General features: G+C 41.9%; 1 protein-coding gene across 1 annotated transcript in view; it reads left to right on the top strand.

The window, feature by feature from the left end:
• The window catches only part of SMC1B (structural maintenance of chromosomes 1B), an 854,251-nt gene that overhangs the window by 207,924 nt on the left and 618,888 nt on the right, over positions 1–27,439 (top strand). Inside the window, exon 7 of the mRNA XM_053719693.1 lies at positions 25,778–25,884. Within this exon, the coding sequence (XP_053575668.1) occupies positions 25,778–25,884 (107 nt within the window). The remainder of the gene's footprint in view (positions 1–25,777; positions 25,885–27,439) is intronic.

Genomic DNA, 27,439 nt, shown 5'->3' with positions numbered 1-27,439 from the left:
GCCTTCCTCTCCCCATGTGTCATCACCAGTTACGCCCGCTCGAGCGATACCTAGTACCTCTAGTGCATTAGCACCTATTACATTGCAACAACTGGCGGCAGTCATGGATATTTCCCGTGTGGCCTTTCTATCCAAACTGCCAGTTTTCCCTAAAAAGCGCAATAGCTCTGTTTTGAGAACAGATGAGGAGCAGTCGGAAGCTTTGGGAGGCTTATCTGATGTACCCTCACAACACTCTGAAGTAGGGGCGAGGGATGTTATGTCTAAGAGAGAAATTTCTGAGTCAGGAAAAGTTTCTCAGCGGGCAGAATCAGATTCACTAGCATTTAAATTTAAATTGGAACAACTCTGCGTACTACTTAGGGAGGTCTTATCAACTCTGGATGATTGGGACCCTATGGTGGTCCCAGAGAAATTGTGTAAAATGGACAAATATCTAGAAGTCCCTGTATACACTGATGCGTTTCCGATCCCTAAGAGGGTAGCGGATATTGTTGCTAGGGAGTGGGAAAGACCAGGTGTACCTTTTGTTCCCCCACTTATCTTTAAGAAAATGTTCCCCATAATTGATCCCAGGCGGTACGCGTGGCAGACGGTCCCTAAGGTAGAGGGGGCAGTTTCAACACTAGCCAAGCGCACAACCATACCAATTGAAGACAGTTGTGCTTTCAAAGATCCTATGGATAAAAAATTAGAAGGTTTACTAAAGAAAATATTTGTTCAACAAAGTTTCCTTCTCCAACCCATTGCCTGCATTATTCCTGTAACTACTGCAGCGGCTTTCTGGTTTGAGGCGCTGGAGGAGTCGCTCCAGACGGAGACCTCATATGACGAAATTATGTATAGAATTAAGGCTCTAAAGCTGGCTAATTCTTTTATCACAGATGCCGCTTTTCAATTAGCTAAGTTAGCGGCGAAAAATTCTGGTTTTGACATCATGGCGCGCAGAGCGCTTTGACTTAAATCATGGTCGGCCGACGTGTCGTCTAAAACAAAATTACTGAATATTCCTTTCAAGGGAAAGACCCTTTTCGGGCCTGAGTTGAAAGAGATTATTTCGGATATCACTGGGGGAAAGGGCCATGCCCTCCCGCAAGATAGGCCTTTTAAGGCTAAAAACAAGGCTAATTTTCGTTCCTTTCGCAACTTCAGGAGCGGTCCTGCTTCAGCCTCTGCTACCGCAAAGCAAGAGGGTAACACTTCACAGCCCAAGGCAACCTGGAAGCCTTTGCAGGGCTGGAACAAGGGTAAACAGGCCAAGAAGCCTGCGGCTGCTACTAAGACAGCATGAAGGGGTAGCCCCCGATCCGGGACCGGATCTAGTAGGGGGCAGACTCTCCCTCTTTGCTCAGGCTTGGGCAAGAGATGTTCCCGATCCCTGGGCATTAGAGAGAGTTGCTCAGGAATATTTTCTAGAATTCAAGGACTCTTTTTTTTACTCAAACCTGTTTGTGGTTCCCAAAAAGGAAGGAACTTTCAGACCAATCCTGGATCTAAAAATTCTAAACAGATTTCTCAGAGTTCCATCTTTCAAGATGGAGACCATTCGGACAATCTTACCGATGATCCAGGAAGGTCAATATATGACTACCGTGGTTCTAAAGGATGCGTACCTTCATATTCCTATCCACAAAGATCACCATCAGTTCCTAAGGTTCGCTTTTCTGGACAAGCATCACCAGTTCGTGGCCCTTCCCTTCGGGTTGGCCACCGCTCCCAGAATTTTCACAAAGGTGCTAGGGTCCCTTCTAGCGGTACTAAGACTGCGGGGCATTGCAGTAGCACCCTATCTGGACGACATCTTAATACAGGCGTCGTCTTTTCCCAGAGCCAAGGCTCATACGGATATTGTTCTGGCCTTTCTAAGGTCTCACGGGTGGAAGGTGAACACCGAAAAAAGTTATCTGTCCCGCTCACAAGGGTTCCCTTCCTGGGAACATTAATAGACTCGGTAGAAATGAAAATATTTCTGACGGAGGTCAGAAGGTTAAAGCTTCTAAGTACTTTGCCGAGCTCTTCATTCCATTCCTCGGCCATCTGTAGCTCAGTGCATGGAGGTAATCGGATTAATGGTAGCAGCAATGGACGTAGTCCCTTTTGCTCGAATTCATCTCAGGCCACTTCAATTGTGCATGCTCAAACAGTGGAATGGAGATTATGCAGATTTGTCTCCTCAAATCCAACTGGACCAGAAAACCAGAGATTCTCTTCTCTGGTGGTTGTCTCAGGATCACCTGTCGCAGGGAATGTGCTTCCGCAGACCGGAGTGGATCATTGTAACGACCGACGCCAGTCTGTTAGGCTGGGGCGCGGTGTGGGGCTCTCTGAAAGCTCAGGGCCTATGGTCTCGGGAAGAGTCTCTTCTCCAGATAAACATTTTGGAACTGAGAGCGATATTCAACACGCTCCAGGCATGGCCTCAGCTAGCGGCGGCCAAGTTCATCAGATTTCAGTCGGACAACATCACGACTGTAGTATACATAAATCATCAGGGAGGAACAAAGAGTTCCTTAGCGATGAAGGAAGTAACCAAGATAATCAGGTGGGCGGAGGATCAATCTTGCCATCTATCTGCAATTCACATCCCAGGAGTAGACAACTGGGAAGCGGATTTCCTAAGTCGTCAGACTTTTCACCCGGGGGAGTGGGAACTCCACCCGGAGGTATTTGCTCAGCTGACTCAGCTATGGGGCATTCCAGAGTTGGATCTGATGGCGTCCCGTCAGAACACCAAACTTCCTCTTTACGGTTCCAGGTCCAGGGACCCCAAGGCGGTATTGATAGATGCTCTAGTAGCGCCTTGGTCCTTCAATCTGGCTTATGCCTGTCCACAGTTTCCCCTTCTTCCTCGGCTGGTAGCCAGAATCAAACAGGAGAAGGCCTCAGTAATTCTGATAGCGCCTGCGTGGCCACGCAGGACTTGGTATGTAGACCTAGTGGACATGTCATCTGTCCCACCATGGGCACTGCCAATGAGGCAGGATCTTCTAATACAAGGTCCATTCAAGCATCCAAATCTAGTTTCTCTGCAGCTGACTGCTTGGAGATTGAACGCTTAATTCTATCCAAGCGTGGGTTCTCTGAATCAGTCATAGATACTCTGATCCAAGCTAGAAAACCTGTCACCAGGAAAATTTACCATAAGATATTGCGGAAATATCTTTGTTGGTGTGAATCCAAGGGTTACTCGTGGAGTAAGATTAGGATTCCAAGGATATTGTCTTTTCTCCAAGAAGGATTGATTGGAGAAAGGTTTATCAGCTAGTTCCTTAAAGGGGCAGACATCCGCTCTGTCTATCCTTTTACACAAGCGTCTGGCAGAAGTACCAGATGTTCAAGCGTTTACACAGGCGTTAGTCAGAATCAAGCCTGTCTATAAACCTGTGGCTCCTTCATGGAGTCTAAATTTAGTTCTTTCAGTTCTTCAAGGGGTTCCGTTTGAACCTTTACATTCCATAGATATTAAGTTATTATCTTGGAAAGTTTTGTTTTTGGTAGCTATATCTTCTGCTCGAAGAGTTTCAGAATTGTCTGCTTTGCAGTGTAATTCACCCTATCTGGTGTTCCATGCAGATAAGGTAGTTTTGCGTACCAAACCTGGTTTTCTTCCTAAAGTTGTTTCTAATAAGAACATTAACCAGGAAATCATTGTTCCTTCTCTGTGTCCTAATCCAGCTTCTAAGAAGGAACGGCTTTTACACAATCTTGATGTGGTTCGTGCTTTGAAATTCTATTTACAAGCAACTAAGGATTTCAGACAAACATCATCTTTGTTTGTTGTCTATTTTGGTAAGAGGAGAGGTCAAAAAGCGATGGCTACCTCTCTTTCCTTCTGGTTGAAAAGCATCATCTGATTGGCTTATGAGACTGCTGCGCAGCAGCCTCCTGAATGAATTACAGCTCATTCCACCAGAGCTGTGGCTTCCACTTGGGCCTTCAAGAATGAGGCTTCTGTTGAACAGATTTGTAAGGCAGCGACTTGGTCTTCACTGCATACTTTTGCCAATTTTACAAATTTGATACTTTTGCTTCTTCGGAGGCTATTTTTGGGAGAAAGGTTTTGCAAGCAGTGGTGCCTTCCGTTTAGGTTACCTGTCTTGTTCCCTCCCTTCATCCGTGTCCTAAAGCTTTGGTATTGGTATCCCACAAGTAAGGATTAATCCGTGGACTGGATACACCTTGCAAGAGAAAACAGAATTTATGCTTACCTGATAAATTACGTTCTCTTGCGGTGTATCCAGTCCACGGCCCGCCCTGGCAATTAAGTCAGGTTAAAATTTCTTGTTTAAACTACAGTCACCACTGCACCCTATGGTTTCTCCTTTTTCTCCTAACCTTCGGTCGAATGACTGGGGGGCGGAGCCAGAGGGGGAGCTATATGGACAGCTTTGCTGTGTGCTCTCTTTGCCACTTCCTGTAGGGAATGAGAATATCCCACAAGTAAGGATGAATCCGTGGACTGGATACACCGCAAGAGAAAGTAATTTATCAGGTAAGCATAAATTCTGTTTTTGCTGTCCTAGCCCGCAGGGCATTATAGTTGAAATCCTGGTCTACGGACGTTTCCTCTAAAGTCAAGCTTCTGGTGATTCCTTACAAGGGCAAAACCTTGTTTGGACCCAGTTTGACAGAAATTATCTCTGATATTACGGCTGAAAAAGGTTTTTTTTTTCTACCTCAAGATAAAATGAATTGGCCTAAAGGACGTCAGAGCAATTTTTGTTCTTTTCGTAACTTCAGAGGAAAGCCTTCCCCTTCTTCCAATCAGGAACAATCCAAGTCTTCTTGGAACCCCAATCATTCTTGGAAAATGGGGAAACAATAAAAAAAACTTGCAGCTGATTCCAAATCAGCATGACGGGTTTGCCCCCGATCCAGGATCTGATCAGGTGGGGGGGCAGACTTCCTCAGTTCTCTCAAGCCTGGATATGAGATGTCCCAGATCCCTGGACTGTGGGCATAGTATCCCAGGGTTACAAATTGGAATTCAAGACTTTTCCTCCCAGAGGCAGATTCCTTCTCTCAAAATTATCTGCAGACCAGATAAAGGGAGAGGTGTTCTTGAAATGTATACAACATCTTTCCTCCCTGGGAGTGATAGTTCCAGTTCAAGTGCAGGAACCGGATCTTGGATTCTACTCCAACCTATTAGTGGTTCCTGAAAAAGAGGGAACTTTTATGTCCCATTCTAGAAGTGTCTAAACAAGTTTATCAAAGTTCCATTCTTTAAGATGGAGACTATACACTCCATTATTCCTTTAGTACAAGAGGGTCAGTTCAGGACAACTATATACCTAAAGGATGTGTATCTTCATATTCCTATTCACAAGGACCATCACAGATTCCTGATATTTGCCTTTCTGGACAAACATTTCCAGTTTGTGGCCCTTCCACTTGGTCTAGCCACGGCTCCCAGAATTTTTTCAAAGGTTATGGGGGCTCTTTTGGCAGTGATCCATTATTGTGGAATTGCTGTGGCTCCCTACCTTGACAACATAATGGGTAAGGCGCCATATTTTCAATAAGCAAAATCTCACTATTGTTGTCTTTTCTTTTTTCCCACAGATGGAATGTGAATCTGAAAGAAAAACCTCCCTTTTCACTGCTACAAGAGTAGTGTTTTTAAGTACCATAATACATTCTGTATTGATGAAAATTTTTCTGACAGTGTCAGGGTTTTCCCCCTGATCTGTTTTCCATGTGCTGCTGGCAGCCATTTTACTCACCTCTCTTCCTGACTCTGGTGCATACTGTGTGATGCTGCTCATTTCCTGCACTTCCTTTTATGGCCAGACTGGTGTACATCATCCATGTGAGACAGGATGCAGTCTCAGAATTGTGATGTCATCACTTATTATTTAAAGGGCCTCTGTTCGGTATGCTTTGCCCTTGTGTTGTCTCAGACCTGTTTGTAAGAGCTCCTGTGTATTACCTGTCTGTCTGACGTACCTCCTGGTTCCTGATCCCTGGCTTGTTTCTGACTCTGCTGTTCTCCTTGTTTCTGATTCCCGCTCGTCTGACTATTCGCTTTGGCTCCTGACTCGTCTCATCTGACTACCAGTTCTGGTTTTGATTCCTGGCTTGTTATTTGACTGGTGGACTTTTTATTATTTTTTGCTATTAATAAAAGTGTGATTATTTTTGCACTTCTTGTCTCAGTCTGATTCCTTGCACCCTGACACAGAGGTCAGGAAAAACAAAATAATTTCCTCTTGCCTCTCTCTTCAGGCTACTGCTCATTCTTCAGTGGCTCAATGTATGGAGGTAATTGGTCTGATGGTGGCTTCCATGGACATCATTCCTTTTGCTTGATTCCCTTTGAGAGCTCTCCAGTTGTGCATGCTCAGACAATGGAATGGCGATCTTGCGGATCTATCTCAGAGAATAGAATTAGATCAGTCATCAAGGGATTCTATCCTGTGGTGGATTTCTCAGGAACATCTGTCTCATGGCACATGCTTTTGGGGACCTTCCTGGGTGATCGTGACCACGGACGCCAGCCTGCTGGGCTGGGGAGCATTCTGTAACTCGTTAAAAGCTCAGGGTCTTTAGACTACAATGCTCTATTGGCTTGGCCTCAGTTGTCCTCAGCCCAGTTTATCAGGTTCCAGTCAGACAACATAACCTCTGTGGCTTACATCAATCACCAGGGAGGAACTTGAAGTCTTTAGCCATGAAGTAGGTTACTCGGATTCTTCATTGGGCAGAGACCCACAATTGCTGTCTATCTGCCATCCACATTTCAGGAGTAGACAACTGGGAAGCGGATTTTCTGAGCAGACAGACTTTTCATCCCCGGGAGTGGAAACTCCATCCAGAAGTGTTTTCAAGCTTATTCCTCAAATGGAGGGTGCCGAAGTTAGATCTGATGGCGTCCCGTCAAAACGCCAAGCTTCCAAGGTACGTTTCAAGGTCAAGAGATCTGCAGGCCGTTCTGGTAGATGCTCTGGCGGTTCCTTGGGTTTTCAGGTTGGCATACCCGTTTCCACTGTTTGCTTTCCTTCCACGAATCATTGCTCGTATAAAACAGGAGAGGGTGTCGGTAATTCTAATAGCCCCTGTGTGGCCTTGCAGGATCTGGTTTTACAGACCTAGTGGAGATGTCATCTCTCCCACCTTGGAGACTACCTCTGAGGAAGGACCTCCTGATTCAGGGTCTCTTCCTTCATCCAAATATTGTTTCTCTGAAGCTGACTGTTTGGAGATTGAACGCTTAGTTATGTCTAAGCGTGGTTTTTCTGAGTCGGTCATTGAGACCATGATTCAGGCTTGCAAACCTGTTACTAGAAAGATTTACCATAAGATATGGAATAAATATCTTTATTGGTGTGAATCCAAGGGCTACTATTGGAGTAGGGTTAGGATTCCTAGGATTTTGTCTTTTCTCCAGGAAGGCTTGGAGAAGAGTTTGTCAGTCAGTACCCTGAAGGGTCAGATTTCTGCTTTATTATAAGCATCTGGCGGATGTACTAGACGTGCAGTATTTTTGTCAGGCCTTGGTCAGAATCAGGCCTGTATTTAAGTCTGTTGCTCCTCCTTGGAGCCTTAAAGAGACAGACTACACCAGATTTTTTCTTGTTTAAAAAGATAGATAATCCCTTTATTACCCATTTCTTAGTTTTGCATAACCAAGTTATATACACGTTTTACCTCTGTGATTATCTTGTATCAAACCCTTTGCAAACTGCCCCCTTATGTCAGTTCTTTTGATAGACATCCATTTTAGCCACTCAGAACTGGCTCACCTGAACTCCACGTGTGTGAGCATTGTGTTATCTATATGACAAACACAAACTAACACTCTCTATTGGTAAAATACTGTAAAAATTCCCTGAGAGTAGAGGCGGCCTTTAAGGTCTTATAAATTAGCATATGAACCACCTAGGTTTAGCTTTCAACTAAGAATGCCAAGAGAACGAAGCAAAATTGGTGATAAAAGTAAATTGGAAAATAGTTTAAAATTACATTCTTTATCTGAATCATGAAAGTTTATGTTGGACTAGTCTGTCCCTTTAACCTTGTTCTTAAAGTTTTACAGCAGGCTCCGTTTGAGCCATTACATTTCATAGATATTAAGTTGTTATTTTGGAAGGTTTTGTTTCTTGTTGCTATCTCTTCTGCTCAGAGAGTCTCAGAACTCTCGGCTTTACAGTATGATTCTCCTTATCTTATCTTTCATACCAATAAGACGGTTATTTGTACTGAGTTAGGTTTCCTTCCTAACGTTGTTTCTGATAAAAATATTAATCAGGAGATTGTTGTTCCTTCTCTATGTCCTAATCCACCTTCTCACAAAGAACATTTGTTGCACAACTTGGATGTTGTGCGTGCACTTAAATTCTATCTACAGGTGACTAAGGATTTCCGTCAGTCTTCTGCCCTGTTTGTTTGTTTCTCTGGGAAATGCAAAGGTCATAAGGCTACTGCTACTACTATTTCATTCTGGTTACAAAGTATAATTTGTTTGGCTTATGAGAATGCTGTTCAGCAGCCTCCTGAGAGAATTATGGCTCATTTCGAGAGAGCTGTTTCCTCTTCTTGGGCTTTCAAAATTAAGCGTCTGTGCAACAAATTTGCAAGGCTGCAACTTGGTCTTCTCTGCATACTTTTTCTAAGTTTTACAAATGTGATACTTTTTCCTCGACTGAGGCTTCCTTTGGGAGAAGGGTTCTTCAAGTGGTGGTGCCTTCTGTTTAGGTCTGCCTCTCTTGTTCCCTCCCTAGTCATCTGTGTCCTCTAGCTTGGGTATTGATTCCCAACTGTAATTGATGACGTAGTGGACTCAAAATATCTTTGGAAATAAAACAAAATTTATGCTTACCTGATAAATTTCTTTCCGCATATGGTGAGTCGACGACCCCACCTTTTTTTAAAACATACAGTTATTTTTTACTAAACCTTAGGCACCTCTACACCTATGTGTTGTTCCTTTTTTCAATTTCCCTTTGGTCGAATGACTGGGGATTATGGGTTGGGGAGTGACACTTAACAGCTTTGCTGTGGTGCTCTTTGCCGCCTCCTGCTAGCCAGGAGTGATATTCCCAACATTAATTGATGACGTTGTGGACTCACTATATCCGGAAAGAAAGAAATTTATCAGGTAAGCATACATTTTGTTTTTCCATCTTAATGGGAGGAGAGTCCAGTGTTTCATTCATTACTTGTGGGACTTAAGAACCTTGCCACCAGGAGGAGGCAAAGACACCCCAGCCAAAGGCTTAAATACTTCCCCCACTCCCCTCATACCCCAGTCATTCTTTGCCTTTCGTCACAGGAGGTTGACAGAAAAGTGTCGGAAGATTGGAGTAGTCTCTTATGGAGGGTAAGTACTCCTGGAAATTGGAGTTTTAAGTACTCCTGTCAGCCTCTCAGTGAGAGCATGGGTGAAAGTTAAGAGTCCGGAGATGCAGGGGGAGTTCTCCTGCAAAACCATCCCGACTCATATTAACAGCTCCTTAAGCAATCAGCGTTGACAAGTTCTGCTGCCTGCTTTATTCTCTTAAGTTAATGTCAGGAGCGATGCTACTAACTTGTCACTCTTGAAGGGCTGTGTTCCTGTTCAACAGCATAGATTCTGGTAAGATTGTTTCATTTTATACACATATGATAATGCAAGAAGACAGGGTCACAGTGTGTCTCCTTTTATCTGTATAGAATCATGGGTTAATACCCCTGGAAAGGGGATTTATGCATAATATTTTATTGTGTTTGATGCTATATCATGTGTGAGATGAGGCTCTAGCAATATGTGAACAGTTAGGCGTAAGATCGGTGTGACCTTCTTTTGGCACATTTTTTCTTAGTGCAGGGGCGTTCCTGTGTGGCACGCCATGTGACAGGTGTTAGGATGCCAGGAATCAGCCTGAGACGAGAAGTGCATAAATAATTACACCTTTATTAATAGCAAAAAATAATAAAAAGTCCACAAGTTAAATAACAAGCCAGTAGTCAAAACCAGAGCTGGTAGTCAGGCGATCCGAGTCAGGAGCCAAAGTGAATAGTCAGACGAGCCGTAATCAGGAACAAGGAAAACAGCAGAGTCAGGAACAAGCTAGTTCAGGAACCAGTAAGGACGTCAGGCAGCCAGGTAATACACAGGAACTCTCACAAACAGGTCTGAGACAACGCAAAGGCAAAGCATACAGAACAGAGGCCCTTTAAATAATAAGTGATGACATCACAATTGTGAGACTGCATCCTGTCTCACATGGAGGATGATGCACACCAGTCTGGCCATAAAAGGAAGTGCAGGAAATGAGTAGCATCCCTCACAATGCACCATAGTCAGGAAGAGAGGTGAGTAAAATGGTTGCCAGCAGCACATGGCAAACACAGCAGGGAACAAAAATCCTGACAACAGGGTGTGTCCTCTTCCACTTTCTCTTCCTGATCGTCAGTTGCGGGAGACGTAACGGTTTCTCTGTGGTCCAGGTCAATAGGAGGTGGTGAGTGCCTCGGCCATTGGTGTATAAAGGCGTCATTTAATATCTCTAGTCCATATTAAAGGCATAAGCTATGGAGGACTCTGATATGTTAGAGCAGTGCTTTCCAAACTGTGTGTCGGGACACACTAGTGTGTCGGCAGCAGTGTGTAGGTGTGTCCCTGCTTCAGCACAAATTTTTTTAATATTTTTTTTTTGGGTTTCTGACTTTCCGCCTGGCTGCTATTCATATCACATGGTTGATACGTGATTGATACCTAAGGGGTCACAGATCATCTTAACCTATTGGCGCAGCTCAGTGGGAACTGAAACTATTGCCATTGGCGGCTTTGGCAGCACATTGGCTCCTGACTGCACGTGTAGTCTCCTTAATTGGCTCGTGACTGCATGTGTAGTCAGTGAGTGGGACAGCAGTGTGTTTGCAGTGTGGGCAGTAGTCAGTCGGACTCACCAAGCTCTGAGGGCGGCAACTTAAATGCTGAGCTGAAGACAGAAGTCAGTGGAGGTTTTTTTGCAGCTAGCTCCCAGTAGTGCATTGGTGCTCTTGATATATGGATAGGAAGTGGAAGCTTAAAAATGCTTGATGATGAAATGCAATGTCTTTATTTAATATTCCATCAAATATTCAGAAATTGTGTTCATCCCATCAACCTCATACATCCCATTAAAATAGTAAGTAGTTATTGGTGTTATTAAACTTTTTTAAATTCTTGCACTTACATACTGTTACTTATACATAAATTATATAAGAACTAAATGTATTTACGTGTCCATATCTCTTAAAACAAGTTAGTTTAACCTCCTTTTTGCTAGTACAACTGAATTACTGTGTCGCGAAATGATGTAGGTCAAAAAAGTGTGTCACCACCATGAAAAGTTTGGAAAGCTCTGTGTTAGAGGATACTCTCTCTTCAATTAAATCTAATACCTATTTTTATTGTGAAGAGGTACTTGTTGATCCGCCTGCTCAACTGTGTTCCACATGCTTTGATAAGATTGCAATATCTAAAAATAATAAGATATTTAGTAGTACTGAGCCGTCCACCTCTGAGCATTCTCCGTCCTGCAATGAGCATTCCCAACATTCATCTCCAATTACACATGTAGCTCCCCAAGGCCCTACTGATCCTCCCATGGAACGGGCCTCGTGGCCGCTAAATTTTGCTGCCTAGTTGCAAAAAGCGGTTTCTACAGCCTTCCATGCCCTACAACGCCCTGCAAAGTGCAAGCAAAAGGAAAGACATAGCCTTCCGTCCCAGGGGTCATCTACTTCGTTGGATGTCTCTCAGCCTGAGAGATTATCCGATGATGGCGCCTCCGACTCGTCAGAGGGTGCCCTCTCTGGGTCAGAATCTGCGTCTTCGAAAGCTCAGACTGCGGAGGAGCCAGAATTTAAGTTTAAAATGGATTATTTGCGCTTTTCACTGAAAGATGCGCTTGCTACGTTGAAGGTCCCAGAACTGAAACTCCCAGAAGAACCTTCAATCCCTAAACTAGATAGGGGTTATGAGGACAGGGTGGTGCCTCAGACCTTCCCAGTGCCCGTGAAAATGTCTACTATTAAGAGTGAGTGGGAGAAACTGGGCTCATCCTTTTTCTCCTTCTACCTCTTTTAAGAAGTTGTTTTCCGTTCTGGACTCTCAGTTTGAGCTATGGGGGGCCATTCCTAAGGTGGATGGAGCTATCTTCACGCTAGCTAAGCGTACGACTATTCCCTTCGAGGGTAGTTAATCGTTCAAGGAGCCCATGGATAAAAAGTTAGTGTCACGCTCAGCTGCTGGGAAGATCTGCAGTCCTCTCTGTGTGCTTGATTGACAGGTGTCTGAGCCACCCCTTCCTGATGATGTCACAACCAGGCTTTTTATTCTGGGCTTCCTGTTTCTCCAGTGGCCGTTTGTTTGTTAACTTTGTGGCTTCTGATAGGATTTCGCTGAGGAATCTCTCTAACTGCTGCTTTTATGTTGCCAATCTCTTCAAGGATTTACTATGCTGGATTAACCTTCAACCTCCTGATTACTTGTCTCCAAACAATGCAAGTACTGTTTGTTTTGTGAAACTTTCAAACTTCCTGTTTACCTGCTGCAAACTCTGCATATTCAGACTACTCTGTGTACTGCCAAACTATTAAAATACTGTTATTTCTGTGAAACCTTCAATCTGCATGTTTACCTGTTTCCAAACTCTGCAAATACAATTATTCAGTGTAAACCTTCAAACTGCTTGATATCCTGTTGCCAATCTCAACAAGTACTGATTAATCTGTGTTAACCTTCAAACTACCAGCTTACCTGTTGCTATCTCTGCAAGTTCTGACAACACAGTGTTAACCTTCAAACTACCTGATTACATGTTGTTAATTCTGCAAGTTCTGACTACACAGTGTTTACTCTCAAACTGCCTGATTACCTGTTGCATACTCTGCAAAGACTGTCTACACAGTGTTAACTCTCAAACTGCCTGATAACAAATGACCTACTCCTGCATTATTAAAAGTTTCCTGTTTTACCCTTCTTCTGTCTGAGTATAAGTGGACTATCCCTGCTCTCCTGATTCTGTGGAAGACATTTCCTGAAACCAGTTCCTTATTCAGAAGTCTATCTGGCTGATATCATGAATTACTTTGGCACAGGCTAACCCTGCTCCATATTGTGAGTACTTTGTTTTTTGGAGGTTGTCGTGGGGTCACGTCCTGGATTAAACTCAGAGTGCAAGGGTGTTGTTTAAGTTCGCCCTAGCATTTGGGTCTTCTTCTGGACATTTCCTAACCTGACAGTTAGAGTCCATGTTGAGCAAGATGTTTCAACTTATGTGGTGGGTTTTCCAACCTGCAGCTGCAATCGCTGTGTTTGCGGGAGCGTCTACCTACTGGTGTGATGCACTGTCCGCTATGGTCTAGGTGGAGACTTCCCTCGAGGAAATACAGGAAAATATTAAGGCCTTAAGGGTAGCTAATTATTTTTTCTGTGATGCAAATATGTAGGTCATTCGCCTGAATGCCAAGACATCAGGTTTTTCTGTTCTAGCCCGTAGGGTGCTGTGGTTAAAGTTGTGGTCGGCTGACATGACTTCCAAGTCGAGATTACTATCCCTCCCGTTTCAAGGGAAAGTTCTCTTTGGTCCATGCCTGGACTATATCATATCCACTGTTACGGGAGGCAAGGGTGTTTTCCTTCCGCAGAATAAGAAGAATAAGCCTAAGGGCTCTACTTTTTTGTGACTTTCGTTCGTACAAGTCTCAGCGCCAGCAGCCTGCTGTGAAGGCCGAACAGTCAAAGGGATATTGGAAACCAGCTCAATCTTGGAACAAGTCGAAGCAGAACAAGAAGCTTGCTGAGACAAAGTCGGCATGAAGGGGTGGCCCCTGATCCATCTCTGGATCGCGTAAGGGGCAGACTATCTCTGTTCGCAGAGGCTTGTATAGGAGACGTACAGGATCATTGGGTTCTGGAGGTTATCACCCAGGTTTACAGGATAGGGTTCAAGACTCACCCGCCCACGGGCAGTTTCCTCCTATCAAACCTATCCTCAAGACCAGAGAAGAGAGACGCCTTTCTAGGGTGCGTGAGGGATCTCTCATCTCTCAATGTAATCATTCCAGTACCTCTAGCAAAAAGGGGTCTAGGGTACTATTCAAACCTTTGTGTGGTTCCAAAGAAGGAGGGCATGTTCCGCCCATTTCTGGACCTAAAGTGCCTCAACAAGTTCCTGTCGGTCCCATCATTCAAAATGGAGATGATCAGGTCAATCCTGCCCCTAGTTCAAGTGGGGCAATTTATGACAACAATAGACTTGAAGGACACTTACCTTCACGTGCCAATCCACAAGGTCCACGTCTAGCTCCTAAGATTCACTTTTCTGGATCAACATTTCCAGTTTGTGGCCCTACCGTTCGGTCTGGTGACTGACCCAAAAGTCTTTACGAAGGTCCTGGAAGCGCTGCTCGCAAAAGCCAGAGGTATTGTGGTGGATCCTTATCTGGACGATATTTCGGTCCAGGCTCCGTCCTGCAGTCTTGTGCAGAACCACTCGAGGACTCTTCTTCATGGGTGGAAGATAAACGAGGCTAAGAGCTCTCTGGTTCCCAGCAACAGGGTGGAGTTCCTGTGTACGATAATAGATTCCATATCCATGAAGATAATTTTGACAGACCATAGACGTGCCAAGATTGTGTCCAGTTGTTTTGCCCTTCAGTCCTCCTCAAGACCATCTGTGGCCAGGTGTATGGAGGTGATTGGGCTCATGGCATCCAGCATAGATGTCATTCCTTTTGCCAGGTTCCATCTCAGACCTCTTCAGTTATTCATGTTGAGAAAATGGAACAGCGATCACTCAGATCGATCCCAACAGATATCTCTGGACAACCAAATAAGTGAATCCCTCTCTTGGTGGATCCATCCGGGACAGCTGTCCCAGGGGACATCCTTATTGAGGCCATCCTGGGAGATTGTGACCACGGACGCAAGTCTATCAGAATGGGGAGCTGTTTGGGGTGCCAGAAGGGCACATGGCAGGTGGACTTGAGGAGTCAACGATAAATAGTCTGTAACTTTGAGCAATATTCAACGCTCTGAGGGCTTGTCGTCATGATTCATCAGATTCCAATCGGACAACATTACCTCGGTGGCTTACATAAACCATCAGGGGAGGGACGAGATGCTCCCTTGTCATGAGCGAAGTATCTCAGATTCTGGAATGGGCAGAGACCAGCAACTGTTCGCTGTTCAGCAATCCACATTCCGTGTGTGGACAACTGAGAAGCGTATTTTCTCAGCAGATAATTGTTTCATCCGGGGGAATGGTCTCTCCATCCCAAAGTGTTTACGGAGACCTGCAACAGATGGGGGACGCAAGAGATATACTTAATGGCGTCCTGACTCAACTCCAAGCTACCCAGATATTGGCCACGGTCCAGGGATCCCCAGGCGGAGCTGATAGATGCCTTGGAGGTCCCTTGGGAGTTTAACCAAATTTATATATTTCCCCCATTGCCACTTCCCCCTCGAATGGTGGCCCGCATCAAACAGGAGCAGACTTCAACCATTCTGATCGCTCTGTGGTGGCCACAAAGGACGTGGTTTGCGGACCTTCATGGAAGTTATCCTGTCGCAGAGATCTGCTGGTGCAGGGTCCTTTTCTCCACCAAAATTTTGATTATCTGAGGCTGACTGTGTGCAGATTGAACGCCTAGTCTTGGCCAAGAGAGGATTCTCGGAGAGAGTGACTGATACTCTCATTCAGGCCAGGAAACCGGTCACTTGTTGCATCTATCATAAGGTGTGGAGAACCTATCTATCCTGGTGTGAGGAACATGGATATCCTTGGCATAAGATTAGGGTATCCAGGATTCTGGCTATTCTTCAAGATGGTTTGGATAAGGGCCTTGCCGCTAGTTCCTTAAAGGGACAAATTTCGGCCTTATCTTTTCTTTTACACAAGAAGCTAGCGGAGCTTCCTGATATGCAGTCCTTTGTTCAGGCTCAGTCCAGAATCAGACCGGTTTTTAGACCTTTGGCTCCCCCTTGGAGCTTGAACTTGATTATGAAGGTTTTGCAGAGGGCTCAGTTTGAACCTATGCATGCTCTTGACATTAAGATTCTTTCCTGGAAGGTTCTGTTGGCTATTGCGTCAGCAGAGTCTCTGAGCTAGCGTCCTTGCAACATAATTACCCTTACCTGGTTTTTCACGCAGATAAACTGTGCTTCGCACTGGTTTGGGATTTCTTCTCAAGGTGGTGTCAGATCGTAATATCAATCAGGAGATAGTAGTTCCTTCCTTGTGTCCTAACCCTTCTTCGTCTAAAGAAAGGTTACTTCATAACTTGGATGTGGCTCGAGCTTTGAAGTATTATCTTCAGGCCACAAAGGATTTCAGACAGACTTTGTCCTTATTTGTGGTGTATTCTGGGAAGCGTAGGGAGCAGAGGGCCTCTCTGTCTTTTTGGTTGAATAGCATTATCAGTTTGGCTTATGAGACAGCGGGACATAAGCCTCTTCAGAGGGTTATGGATCACTCAACTAGGGCTATGACCTCTTTTTGTGCCTTTAAGAATGAGGCCTCTGTGGAGAAGATTTGTAAGGTGGCTACTTGGTCCTCCTTACATACTTTTGCAAAATTTTACAAGTTTGATGTTTTTGCTTCAGCAAAATCTGTTTTTAAGAGAGAGGTTTTGCAGGCTGTGGTGTCCTCAGTATAGGGTCCGCCTCCTTTTACCCCCCTGTTTGGTTCATTCAGTGTCCTCTAGAGCTTGGGTATTTGTTCCCACAAGTAATGAATGAAGCAGTGGACTCTTCTCCCATTAAGGTGGAAAACATAAATTATGCTCACCTAATAATTTAATTTCGATCTGTGGGAGGAGAGTCCACTGATCACACCCGTCTACTCCGGTGGGCGGGCCTGAATGTAATATTCTTCTGGCACCATTTATACCCTGATATTTCTCCTACTGTTCATTGTTCCCTTGGCAGAATGACTGGGGGATGAGGGGAGTGGGGGAGGTATTTAAACCTTTGGCTGTGGTGTCTTTGCCTCCTCCTCCTTAATTCCCACAAGTAATGAATGAAGCACTGGACTCCTCCCACAGATGGAAATTAAATTGTCAGGTAAGCATAATTTATGTTATTAGTCCGGGTCTGGATTTTATCTTCTCCACGGTGTCTGGAGGGATAAATTATTTTCTTTCCTGGCATGGAGAGTCCACCAATCATTCATAACTGTTGGGAAATTTACCTCCTGGCCACCAGGAGTAGGCAAAGACACCACATCCAAAGCATAAATATCCTTCCCACTTCCCATACTACCTCAGTCATTCAGCCGAGGAGACCGAAGAAATAGGAGAAATACCTGGGATATCCATATAGAGGTACCTGAATATTAGAAAAAATGACTGCCTTAAAAGGAATAGGGCGGGTTCATGGACTCTCAATGCAAGGAAAGAATATAATTTATTATCATCAGGTAAGCACAAATTTTGTTTTATTGTCAATGACATGGAGAGTCCACAAATTATACATTACTGTTGGGAAATCCAATACCCAATCCAGAGAGGACACAAAATGAAATAGAAAAGGAGGGGTGGAAAAAATAAGGCAGGAGGACCTAATCAGAAGGCACCACCATTTGAACCTTTTTTCTCCCAAAAGGAGCCTCAGCTGAGGGAAAAACATCAAACTAGCCGCCTTACATGGGAGCAATAGACAAACACAGGCCTGATACTGACAAGAGCCTGATCAAAAGACTGAGCATCCAAAAGATTAGCTAACCTCTTGTGTAATAACATCAGAAGGATAAGATCTATCCCTTGAGAGAACTAGCTGACAAACCTTTCTCCAACCCTTCTTGGAGAAACAAAATAATCCGAGGTACCTTCACCATATGCCAAGAAAACCTATATCCACAGACCAGGTGGGGTAGGTACGCCACACCCTGTGTTACACCTAGCGAGTCATTGGCTTACAAGCCTGGAACAGAGTATTAATGACTATCAGAAAATAATTTATCAGGTTAGCATAAATTTTGTTTTTCAAGATGGCAGCACCCAGTGTGAAGAAGCTTAACGTTAATAACCAGCACTTTTGAAAGGTTAAAATAAGAGAATATCTTTGAAGACAGCTGAAGGCACAAGAAAAAAAAACATTACCACTGTGAGTAGGAACCATGCTACTGTAGATGTACCGAGCAGATTAATGTTCCTAGTAAAAAAGTGAAAAGTGATTATACACATGTAAATATGTAAAGAATCTTGAATGTGATGTAGGCCACAGCATGACAGACTAGTGAAAATGTCTACTCTGATTATGTGGTGTGTTTGAGGCATGGCTGGACTGGGACCAAAAAGAGGCCCACTCCCCCTCCCCCCTGTTCATAATTTCTTATTTAACCATATACCACGCATGGCAGGTATAATACTTGTTTAAGTGAGAAAACATTTAAAATCCCCAACACTCACACAACCTAACTATAAGTCACTCATATTTTGAATCATGTTAGTGACTTATAGAGAGGTTGTGCACTGTTACTGTTTGGTTAAAGAATTATTGCAATGCTGCTGGTTTAGTAATCCCTAATCAGATTATCAGAAATATATGACACTTAAGTCACTCACATGAATGATTCAGAATATATCAGTGTATGTGAGTCACTCAAATCATACATTTCTGATAATCTGATTAGGGATTACTGAGCCAGCATTGCAATATTTGTTTACCAACAACAGTAACAGTGCACAACCTCACCTGCTGTTCTATCTGTAGTTTAGATAAAACACATACACCTAGATTATGAGTCTTGCGTTAGCCTTCAAAAGCAGCGTTGAGATGTCCCAACGCTGCTTTTTAATGCCCGCTGGTAATACGAGTCTTGAAGGTACAGGTGTACCGCTCACTTTTTTGGTCTGACTCGAAAATACCACAAATCCACTTACATCGATTATGTATCATATATTTTCAATGGGACTTGCATAACGCCGATATTATGAGTCTTCCAAAAAATGAACGGTACAGCCTCTCCTGTCAAGACTGATACCGCATTTAAAAGTCAGTAGTTAAGAGTTTTATGGGCTAACGCCGTAGTATAAATCTCTTAACTAAAGTGCTAAAAAGTACACTAACACCCATAAACTACATATTAACCCCTAAACTAAGCCCCCCCCCACATTGCCGCCGCTATAAAAATATATTAACCCCTAAACTGCCGCACTCCTGCATCGCAAACACTAGTTAATTATATTAAACCCTAACCTGACGTCCCTAACATCGCTGACACTTACCTACATTTATTAACCCCTAATCTGCCGCCCCAATGTTGCCGCAACTATATTAAATGTATTAACCCCTAAATCTAAGTCTAACCCTAGCCCTAACACCCCCCTAACTTAAATATAATTTAAATAAATCTAAATAAAATAACTGTCATTGACTAAATTATTCCTATTTAAAACGTAATACTTACCTATAAAATAAACCCTAAGCTAGCTACAATATAACTAATAGTTACATTGTAGCTATCTTAGGGTTTATTTTTATTTCACAGGCAAGTTTGTATTTATTTTAACTAGGTACAATAGTTATTAAATAGGTATTAACTATTTAATAACTACCTAGTTAAAATAAATTCAAATGTACCTGTAAAATAAAACCTAACCTATGTTACAATTACACCAAACACTACACTATAATTAAATTAATTACCTAAACTAAATACAATTAAATTCAATTAAAAAAATGTATCTAAAGTACAAAACAACAAACACTAAATTACAGAAAATAATAAAATAATTACAAGTTTTTTTAAACTAATTACATCTAATCTAATCCCCCTAATAAAATAAAAAGCCCCCCAAAATAATAAAAAGCCCTACCCTATACTAAATTACAAATAGCCCTTAAAAGGGCCTTTTGCGGGGCATTGCCACAAATTAATCAGCTCTATTACCTGTAAAAAAAAGTACAATACCCCCCAACATTAAAACCCACCACCCACACACCCAACCCTACTCTAAAACCCACCCAATCCCCCCTTAATAAAACCTAACACTAACCCCTTGAAGATCACCCTACCTTGAGAAGTCTTCACCCAGACAGGCCGAAGTCTTCAACGAAGTCGGGAGAAGTGGTCCTCCAGACGGGCAGAAGTCTTCATCCAAGCCGGCCAGAAGAGGTCATCCAGACGGCAGAAGTCTTCATCCAGGCGGCATCTTCTTTCTTCATCCATCCGGCACGGAGCGGCTCCATCTTCAAGACATCCGACGCGGAGCATCCTCTACAAACGAAGTCCAACTGAAGAATGAAGGTTCCTTTAAATGATGTCATCCAAGATGGCGTCCCTTGAATTCCAATTGGCTGATAGTATTAAGGTAGAAAAAATCCTATTGGCTGATGCAATCAGCCAATAGGATTGAGCTTGCATTCTATTGGCTGATCCAATAATCCAATAGAATGCCAGCTCAATCCTATTGGCTGATTGGATCAGCCAATAGGATTTTTTCTAGCTTAATTCCGATTGGCTGATAGAATTCTATCAGCCAATCGGAATTCAAGGGACGTCTGGAGGACCTCTTCTTCCCGGCTTGGATGAAGACTTCTGCCCGTCTGGAGGACCACTTCGCCAGGCTTCGTTGAGGACTTCGGCCCGGCTGGGTGAAGACTTCTCAAGGTAGGTGTCAGGGTTTTTTCCCTATTGTGTTTGTCATGTGCTGCTGGCAGCCATTTTACTCACCTCTCTTCCTGACTATTGTGCATTGTGGGGGATGCTGCTCATTTCCTGCACTTCCTTTTTATGGCCACACTGGTGTGCATCATCCATGTGAGACAGGATGCAGTCTCAGAATTATGATGTCATCACTTATTATTTAAAGGGCCTTTGTTCAGTATGCTTTGCCTTTGCGTTGTCTCAGACCTGTTTGTGAGAGTTCCTGTGTATTACCTGTCTGCCTGACGTCCTTCCTGGTTCCTGATCCCTGGCTTGTTCCTGACTCTGCTGTTTTCCTTGTTCCTGATTCCGGCTCGTCTGACTATTCGCTTTGGCTCCTGACTCGGCTCGTCTGACTACCAGCTCTAGTTTTGACTCCTGGCTTGTTATTTGACTTGTGGACTTTTTATTATTTTTTGCTATTAATAAAAGTGTGATTATTTTTGCACTTCTCGTCTGTCTGATTCCTGGCACCCTGACAGTAGGGTGATCTTCAAGGGGTTAGTGTTAGGTTTTATTAAGGGGGGATTGGGTGGGTTTTAGAGTAGGGTTGGGTGTGTGGGTGGTGGGGTTTAATGTTGGGCGGGTATTGTACTTTTTTTTACAGGTAATAGAGCTGATTTCTTTGGGGCAATGCCCAGAAAAATGCCCTTTTAAGTGCTATTTGTAATTTAGTATAGGGTAGGGCTTTTTATTATTTTGGGGGGCTTTTTATTTTATTAGGGGGATTAGATTAGGTGTAATTAATTTAAAAAACTTGTAATTATTTTATTATTTTCTGTAATTTAGTGTTTTTTTTCGTTCTTTAGATAATTTTAAATTGTTTTTAATTGTATTTAGTTTAGGTAATTAATTTAATTATTGTATAGTGTTAGGTGTAATTGTAACTTTGGTTAGTATTTATTTTACAGGTAAATTTGAATTTATATTAACAAGGTAGCTATTTAATAGTTAATAACTATCTAATAACTATTCTACCTAGTTAAAATAAATACAATGTTGCCTGTAAAATAAAAATAAATCCTAAGATAGCTACAATGTAACTATTAGTTATATTGTAGCTAGCTTAGGCTTTATTTTATAGGTAAGTATTTACTTTTAAATAGGAATAATTTAGTTAATGATAGTTATTTTATTTAGATTTATTTATATTATATTAAATTAGGGGGGTGTTAGGGTTAGACTTAGATTTAGGGGTTAATAACTTTAATATAGTGGCGGTGACGTTGGGGGCGGCAGATTAGGTGTTAATAAATGAAGTTAGGTTGTGGCGACATGGGGGGCGGCAGATTAGGGGTTAATAAATAAAATGTAGGTGTCGACGATGTTGGGGGCGGCAGATTAGGGGTTCATAAGTATAATGTAGGTTGCGCGCGGCGGTGTCCGAAGCGGCAGATTAGGGGTTAATAATATAATGTAGGTGTCAGCGATGTCGGGGGCGGCAGATTAGGGGTTAATAAGTGTAAGATTAGAGGTGTTTAGACTCGGGGTTCATGTTAGGGTGTAAGGTGTAGCCATAACTTTTATTTCCCAATAGGAATCAATGGGGCTGTGTTAGGAGATTTACGCTGCTTTTTTGCAGGTGTTAGGTTTTTTTTCAGCCGGCTCTTCCCCATTGATTCCTATGGGGAAATTGTGCACAAGCACGTTTTGCCAGCTCACCGCTACCGTAAGCAGCGCTGGTATTGAGGTGAGATGTGGAGCTAAATTATGCTCTACGCTCACTTTTTTGTGGCTAACGCTGGGTTTGTAAAAACCCCTAATACCAGCTTTGTCTGCAGGTGAGCGGTGAGGGAAAACTGTTCGTTAGCACTGCACAGCATTACCGACAAAACTCATAATCTAGTCGTAAACTTTATCATCTGGTAGTAACAACTAAAATTTCCAATAAAGTGACAGGAAACTCCATAATTATTTTGCATTTGCATAGTGCTCATATAAGTGTAACATATTTTGCATTCCTTATACAATATGTATGAAACTGTATGCTTACTACCTTGATAAATATATTACATTTAAAGTGTCAGTAAACTTTAAAAATAATGTTATATAATTCTGCACATAGTGCAGAATTTTATAACATTATATTAGCCAAACATTATTAAAACATAATTTTCCCTATTCATTTTTTAAAAAAAAGCGCTGTTTCACAGACCTGCTCTCTGCTGAGCGGGTCTGTTATATTTACTCAGCGCATCGGGCCAGCTGTATAGTCACAGCCCGGCCCGACCACGCCATAAGACTAAATGCAGCTCGCTCCTGTGACAGGAGCGAGCTGCACTTAGTCTTATGGTGCGGTCGGGCCGGGCTGTGACTATACAGCTGGCCAGATGCACTGAGTAAACATAACAGACCCGCTCAGCAGAGAGCGGGTCTGTGAAACAGCGCTTTTTTTTTTTTTAAATGAATAGGGGAAATTATGTTTTAATAATGTTTGGCTAATATAATGTTATAAAATTCTGCACTATGTGCAGAATTATATAACATTATTTTTAAGGTTTACTGTCCCTTTAATATATTATATTTGCATTTTTCCCACTTAAAACATCATAAACTGGTTTTCAATTTCAAATGCTATAGTAAATGTCATTGTTGGCAATATGTAAATCTTACTAATAAAAGTGCACTTATTTCTTTGCATACATGACTGCTAATGTATTGTGCGGTCTTCCAGTGACAGTCATTCATCTATCTAAATTTCAGTTTGCATGCCAAGTAATTAATAAGCAAACATTAACACACAACACAGAATATTTTCCATAGCACTTGATTATGTTTACACAGCCAAAAGGGAAAATAAAAATTATGTAAGACGTTCATTATCAAGTACAATTTGTAAAAAAAAAAAAGTTTATTTATTGGAAAGGCGGTATAGATAACAAATGCAGAGTATAATTACTAATAGGCCATTTCACATGGTTTTATTTTCTGTTGCGCTGTAGGCTAATTTATAATTTTCAGTGTGTGTTAACATGTTTTCATTATGTTTTAGAGAACATTTATTCATTTTCATTTAGAAACAAAGTGCACATACAGATTTTTCACCAAATTACTGATTCATTTTAGCAGGGAAATGTTGAGTGCTGTCATCTAATAAACAGTAAATAATTAAACATGGGAAGTAAGCTATACTCAAATGTAATAAAATTACTGGGTATTGTAGTTCAAATTCTAAAAACAAACAATAGCATGAAACTATATTTCCCAGAAAATGATAACAAGTAGCAACTGTCCATCAGTTAAAAGTGATCCACTTCGTTCAAAAAGTTAAAAGCAACATAGAAAGGGGAAATGAGCCCTTTCTATGGTGCTTTTAACTTTTTGAATAAAGTGGATCACTTTTTAACTGATGGCCAGTTGCCGTTTGTTTTAATTTTCTGCTTACTTTGCCTTTGCGGTTTGTCCGCCACTTACTGCCGGCACGTTGCAGCCCCCAGGGATCAGAATGTTTTCCCATGTTCTAACCTCTGCCACACTGTCACTACAGCTTTTCATCTCCGGATCTGCGCGGGCCGTGGCATACTTTAATAAAAACATGGGCGAGATTTTTCGAGAGGTGAGCCAATGAGTGGGAGAGCAAGAAAGGAGAATGCCCACAAACAAGTGAAAGGGCCGCCCTGCAAGCATCGGCCATGGCTGCCATGTGTAACCCTGCTCATCTCCCTAATAGCGAAGCGAGCCTTAATGTAAAAAAAAAAAAAAACACACATGCCCGGCACCAGGAATTGCGCTAGTCACTCACGGCTCTGCTGTCCACAGTCCTTATAAGCCAGTGTGGCTGTTTTACTGTACATCAGAGAGCAGCCCGGGGCAGCCACATCAGCACAGCACTAATAAAAATTTGGGCCTTGGGGCACTCGCACTCGGTATGCAATGTAATAGTGGGCAGGGCTAAGATAACCGGCGGCCCACTGGGCTTTTGCCCGGTATGCCCTATGGTCAGTCTGGGCCTGGTATGAGGTCATGTTCTGTGTAACCTTTGATGTCTATCATATCAAAGATCAGTAATATGTGACAGCATCAGGAATGTCCAGATTGCACAAATGTTTTAAAACGTTTCCTGGTTACTGTGTTTTGGGAACATAAATGTTTAAAGGAAAAAAAAAAAAAATGTAGTGTTTATATCCACTCACAGACAGAATTTACAGATATTCCAGTATGTCGCCAATTAGAATACCAACAAATTTAATTGTATTTTTTTGGTTTTGATGAAGAATTTTGTACACAGTGCTTTTTCTCTGACATTGTTTTTCATGACGCTGCAAGAACACAGACATTTAGAATTATATGTATTTTGTTTCTAATAAAATAATTGCTAGAAACTTAGTAATGCCTTGCCGCTTTGTAATGTCTTACATTTATTCAATAGATATACAGTGATTTATTATCTAATCACATTATTTTTTATAGAATTCTAATACTTTTTACAACTTACAAGTTTTTGTGTGGGACAAGTGAAAAAAATGCATTATGTATACAAAAAAAGAATCATAGCTCTGTCTTTTTATGTCACCTAGATTATGTTTGTTAAATTCTCCATATTATTGATAGTCAGTCTTTAGAAAAATAGCAATTATACCCCTCTTTTTTTAAGGTGCCATGGTTGACCACTAAAATAATTCCTTTTCTCCATTCACATGTCAAAATACTGTATACCAATTCATATCAGCACAATAATAAAGCATGACAAATAAAAATAATTAGGGTTTTCTAAGAGATAGAAGTTCAAGTCGTATTTGAGAAGTAGAAACAGTCTAGTATAAAATGTATAACTAGATCCCAAATCAGATAAATAAATTGTAAATGTAGCAATAAAAAAATCATCCAGCATTGTAGCTCTCCATACAACTATTGGTTCTAGAGTCTAGTAAAAGACAATTATTAAAAAAGACATAAGGAGAATTAAACCCCCAACGGCAAAGAATTGTTTGTATAGAGAAACACTCTGTAATAGGATACAACCCCCAGCAGTCATCACTTGGAATCGTAAAATAAAAACTAGTGACAGCTGAGGGTTGTAGATTTCACTAGTGTTTCACTGTACAATAATCAGTTTTATTGTGGTTTTTGTAAGTTTTACACACTTGTATTTAATTGCTATAAAAAAAAATTAAAAAAATATGATTATTTGTCCTTTTTTTTTTTTAAAGGTAGAGGATATAGTCTTCAATGTTTTCTGCAATAAGATTGGTGTGTCTAACATTCGTGAATATGAAGAAAAGCATGTTAAATATCAGCAAGAAACCGACAAGCGGAAGTGAGTTATGTTGATATTTTCTAAGTACAATTAAAGGAGCATAACAGTTTCTATGACATTTAAGGCAGTTTAAACTCTAAAAAGTAAAAGCAAAAAGAATGTTGCTTTCCATTTAAAGGGGAGGAGAGTCCACTGCTTCATTCATCACTTGTGGAAAATAAGAAACAGGCCACCATGAGGAGGCAAAGACACCCCACCCAAAGGCTTAAATACCTCCCCAACATCCCTCATCCCCTAGTCATTCTTTGCCTTTCACCACAGGAGGTTGGCAGAGAAGTGTCATAAGATTTGGAGTAGTCTCTTATGGAGGGTAGTACTTTTCGCAATTGGACTGGAGTTTTAAGTAGTCCTGTCAGCCTCTCAGTGAGAGCATGGGTGAAAGTTAGAGTCCAGAGATGCAGGGGGATTTCATCTGCGAAACCATCCCGACTCATGTTAACAGCTCCTTAAGCAATCAGCGTTAACGATTTTCGCTGCCTGCTTTTATGTCAGGAGCGACACTACTAACCTGTCACACTTGAAGGGCCGTGTTCCTGTTCCACAGCGTTGATTCTGGTAAGATTGTTTCAGTGTATATGTAATGTCCCTTTAAGACATTCCACTCAATTCCTCCTGCCTATAAAACCACTCCCCTTTCTTCACATCATTGCTTGATTATTTTGTGCTTAGCCTGTTGTGTTCAACTTGTCTACAGCAGCCACTTTCAAGTCTGACCTCTAATGCAAGTGCTTATTTTATTTAAGCAATCTCTATAGTTATTTACTGCTGTGTTACCTTGTTACTTTTTCAACTGTGAAGGATTCTTACTTTGGAACCTGCTTCTCTGCTTCAAGCAGCTCAGCATACTGGATCTTTTTCCTTTTGGATTCCTACGCCGCATCAAGTTCCGGCCGCAAGGATCACTTCCTTATTTATGCTCACTTGCTGCTCACACTGTCTGCAAAGCTCTCATCTGTTCCTCCCAGACCTAACAGCAACCTCTCCTACCAAGTTGTAAGTAGATTATTATCTAAACATTGTTCACTGCTCTGAAAACTGGATCCAGTCATTTCTTCATCTGCAACTAAGGTACAAACATTCATTAACTATTTATGCCATATCCTCCACCTTTTACAGGCATAACAAGCTGTTATAACCTATCTGTTTATTATATTATATATATTATATATATATTATAATTTATTTATTTATTTATTTTATTTATAAAATATTTTACCAGGAAGGATACATTGAGATTTTTCTCGTTTTCAAGTATGTCCTGGGATCACAAAACATTGCATTGATACAATAGGGTACAATAAAATACAAAAACAATAATAATAATAATAATAATACACAATATATGCAAACATTTAACATAGAGCAGGTACGAAATATTTAATCAACCATGACAGGAGCATTCTGTTTTGAGATATGTATAGAGGGATCTCTTAAAGGATTTTAGGCTTGGTGAAGTTTTTAAAGTGTGAGGGAGGTCATTCCATAATTGTGGCGCTCTGTAGGAAAAGGAGGATCGAGATGCTTTATTTTTGTATTGAGGCAAGCTAAATAATGT

This window comes from Bombina bombina, chromosome 6, assembly GCF_027579735.1.
Source record: "Bombina bombina isolate aBomBom1 chromosome 6, aBomBom1.pri, whole genome shotgun sequence".
Lineage (NCBI taxonomy): Eukaryota > Metazoa > Chordata > Amphibia > Anura > Bombinatoridae > Bombina > Bombina bombina.
Note: the sequence above shows the minus strand (reverse complement) of the source record. Positions and strands in the feature narration are given on the sequence as shown.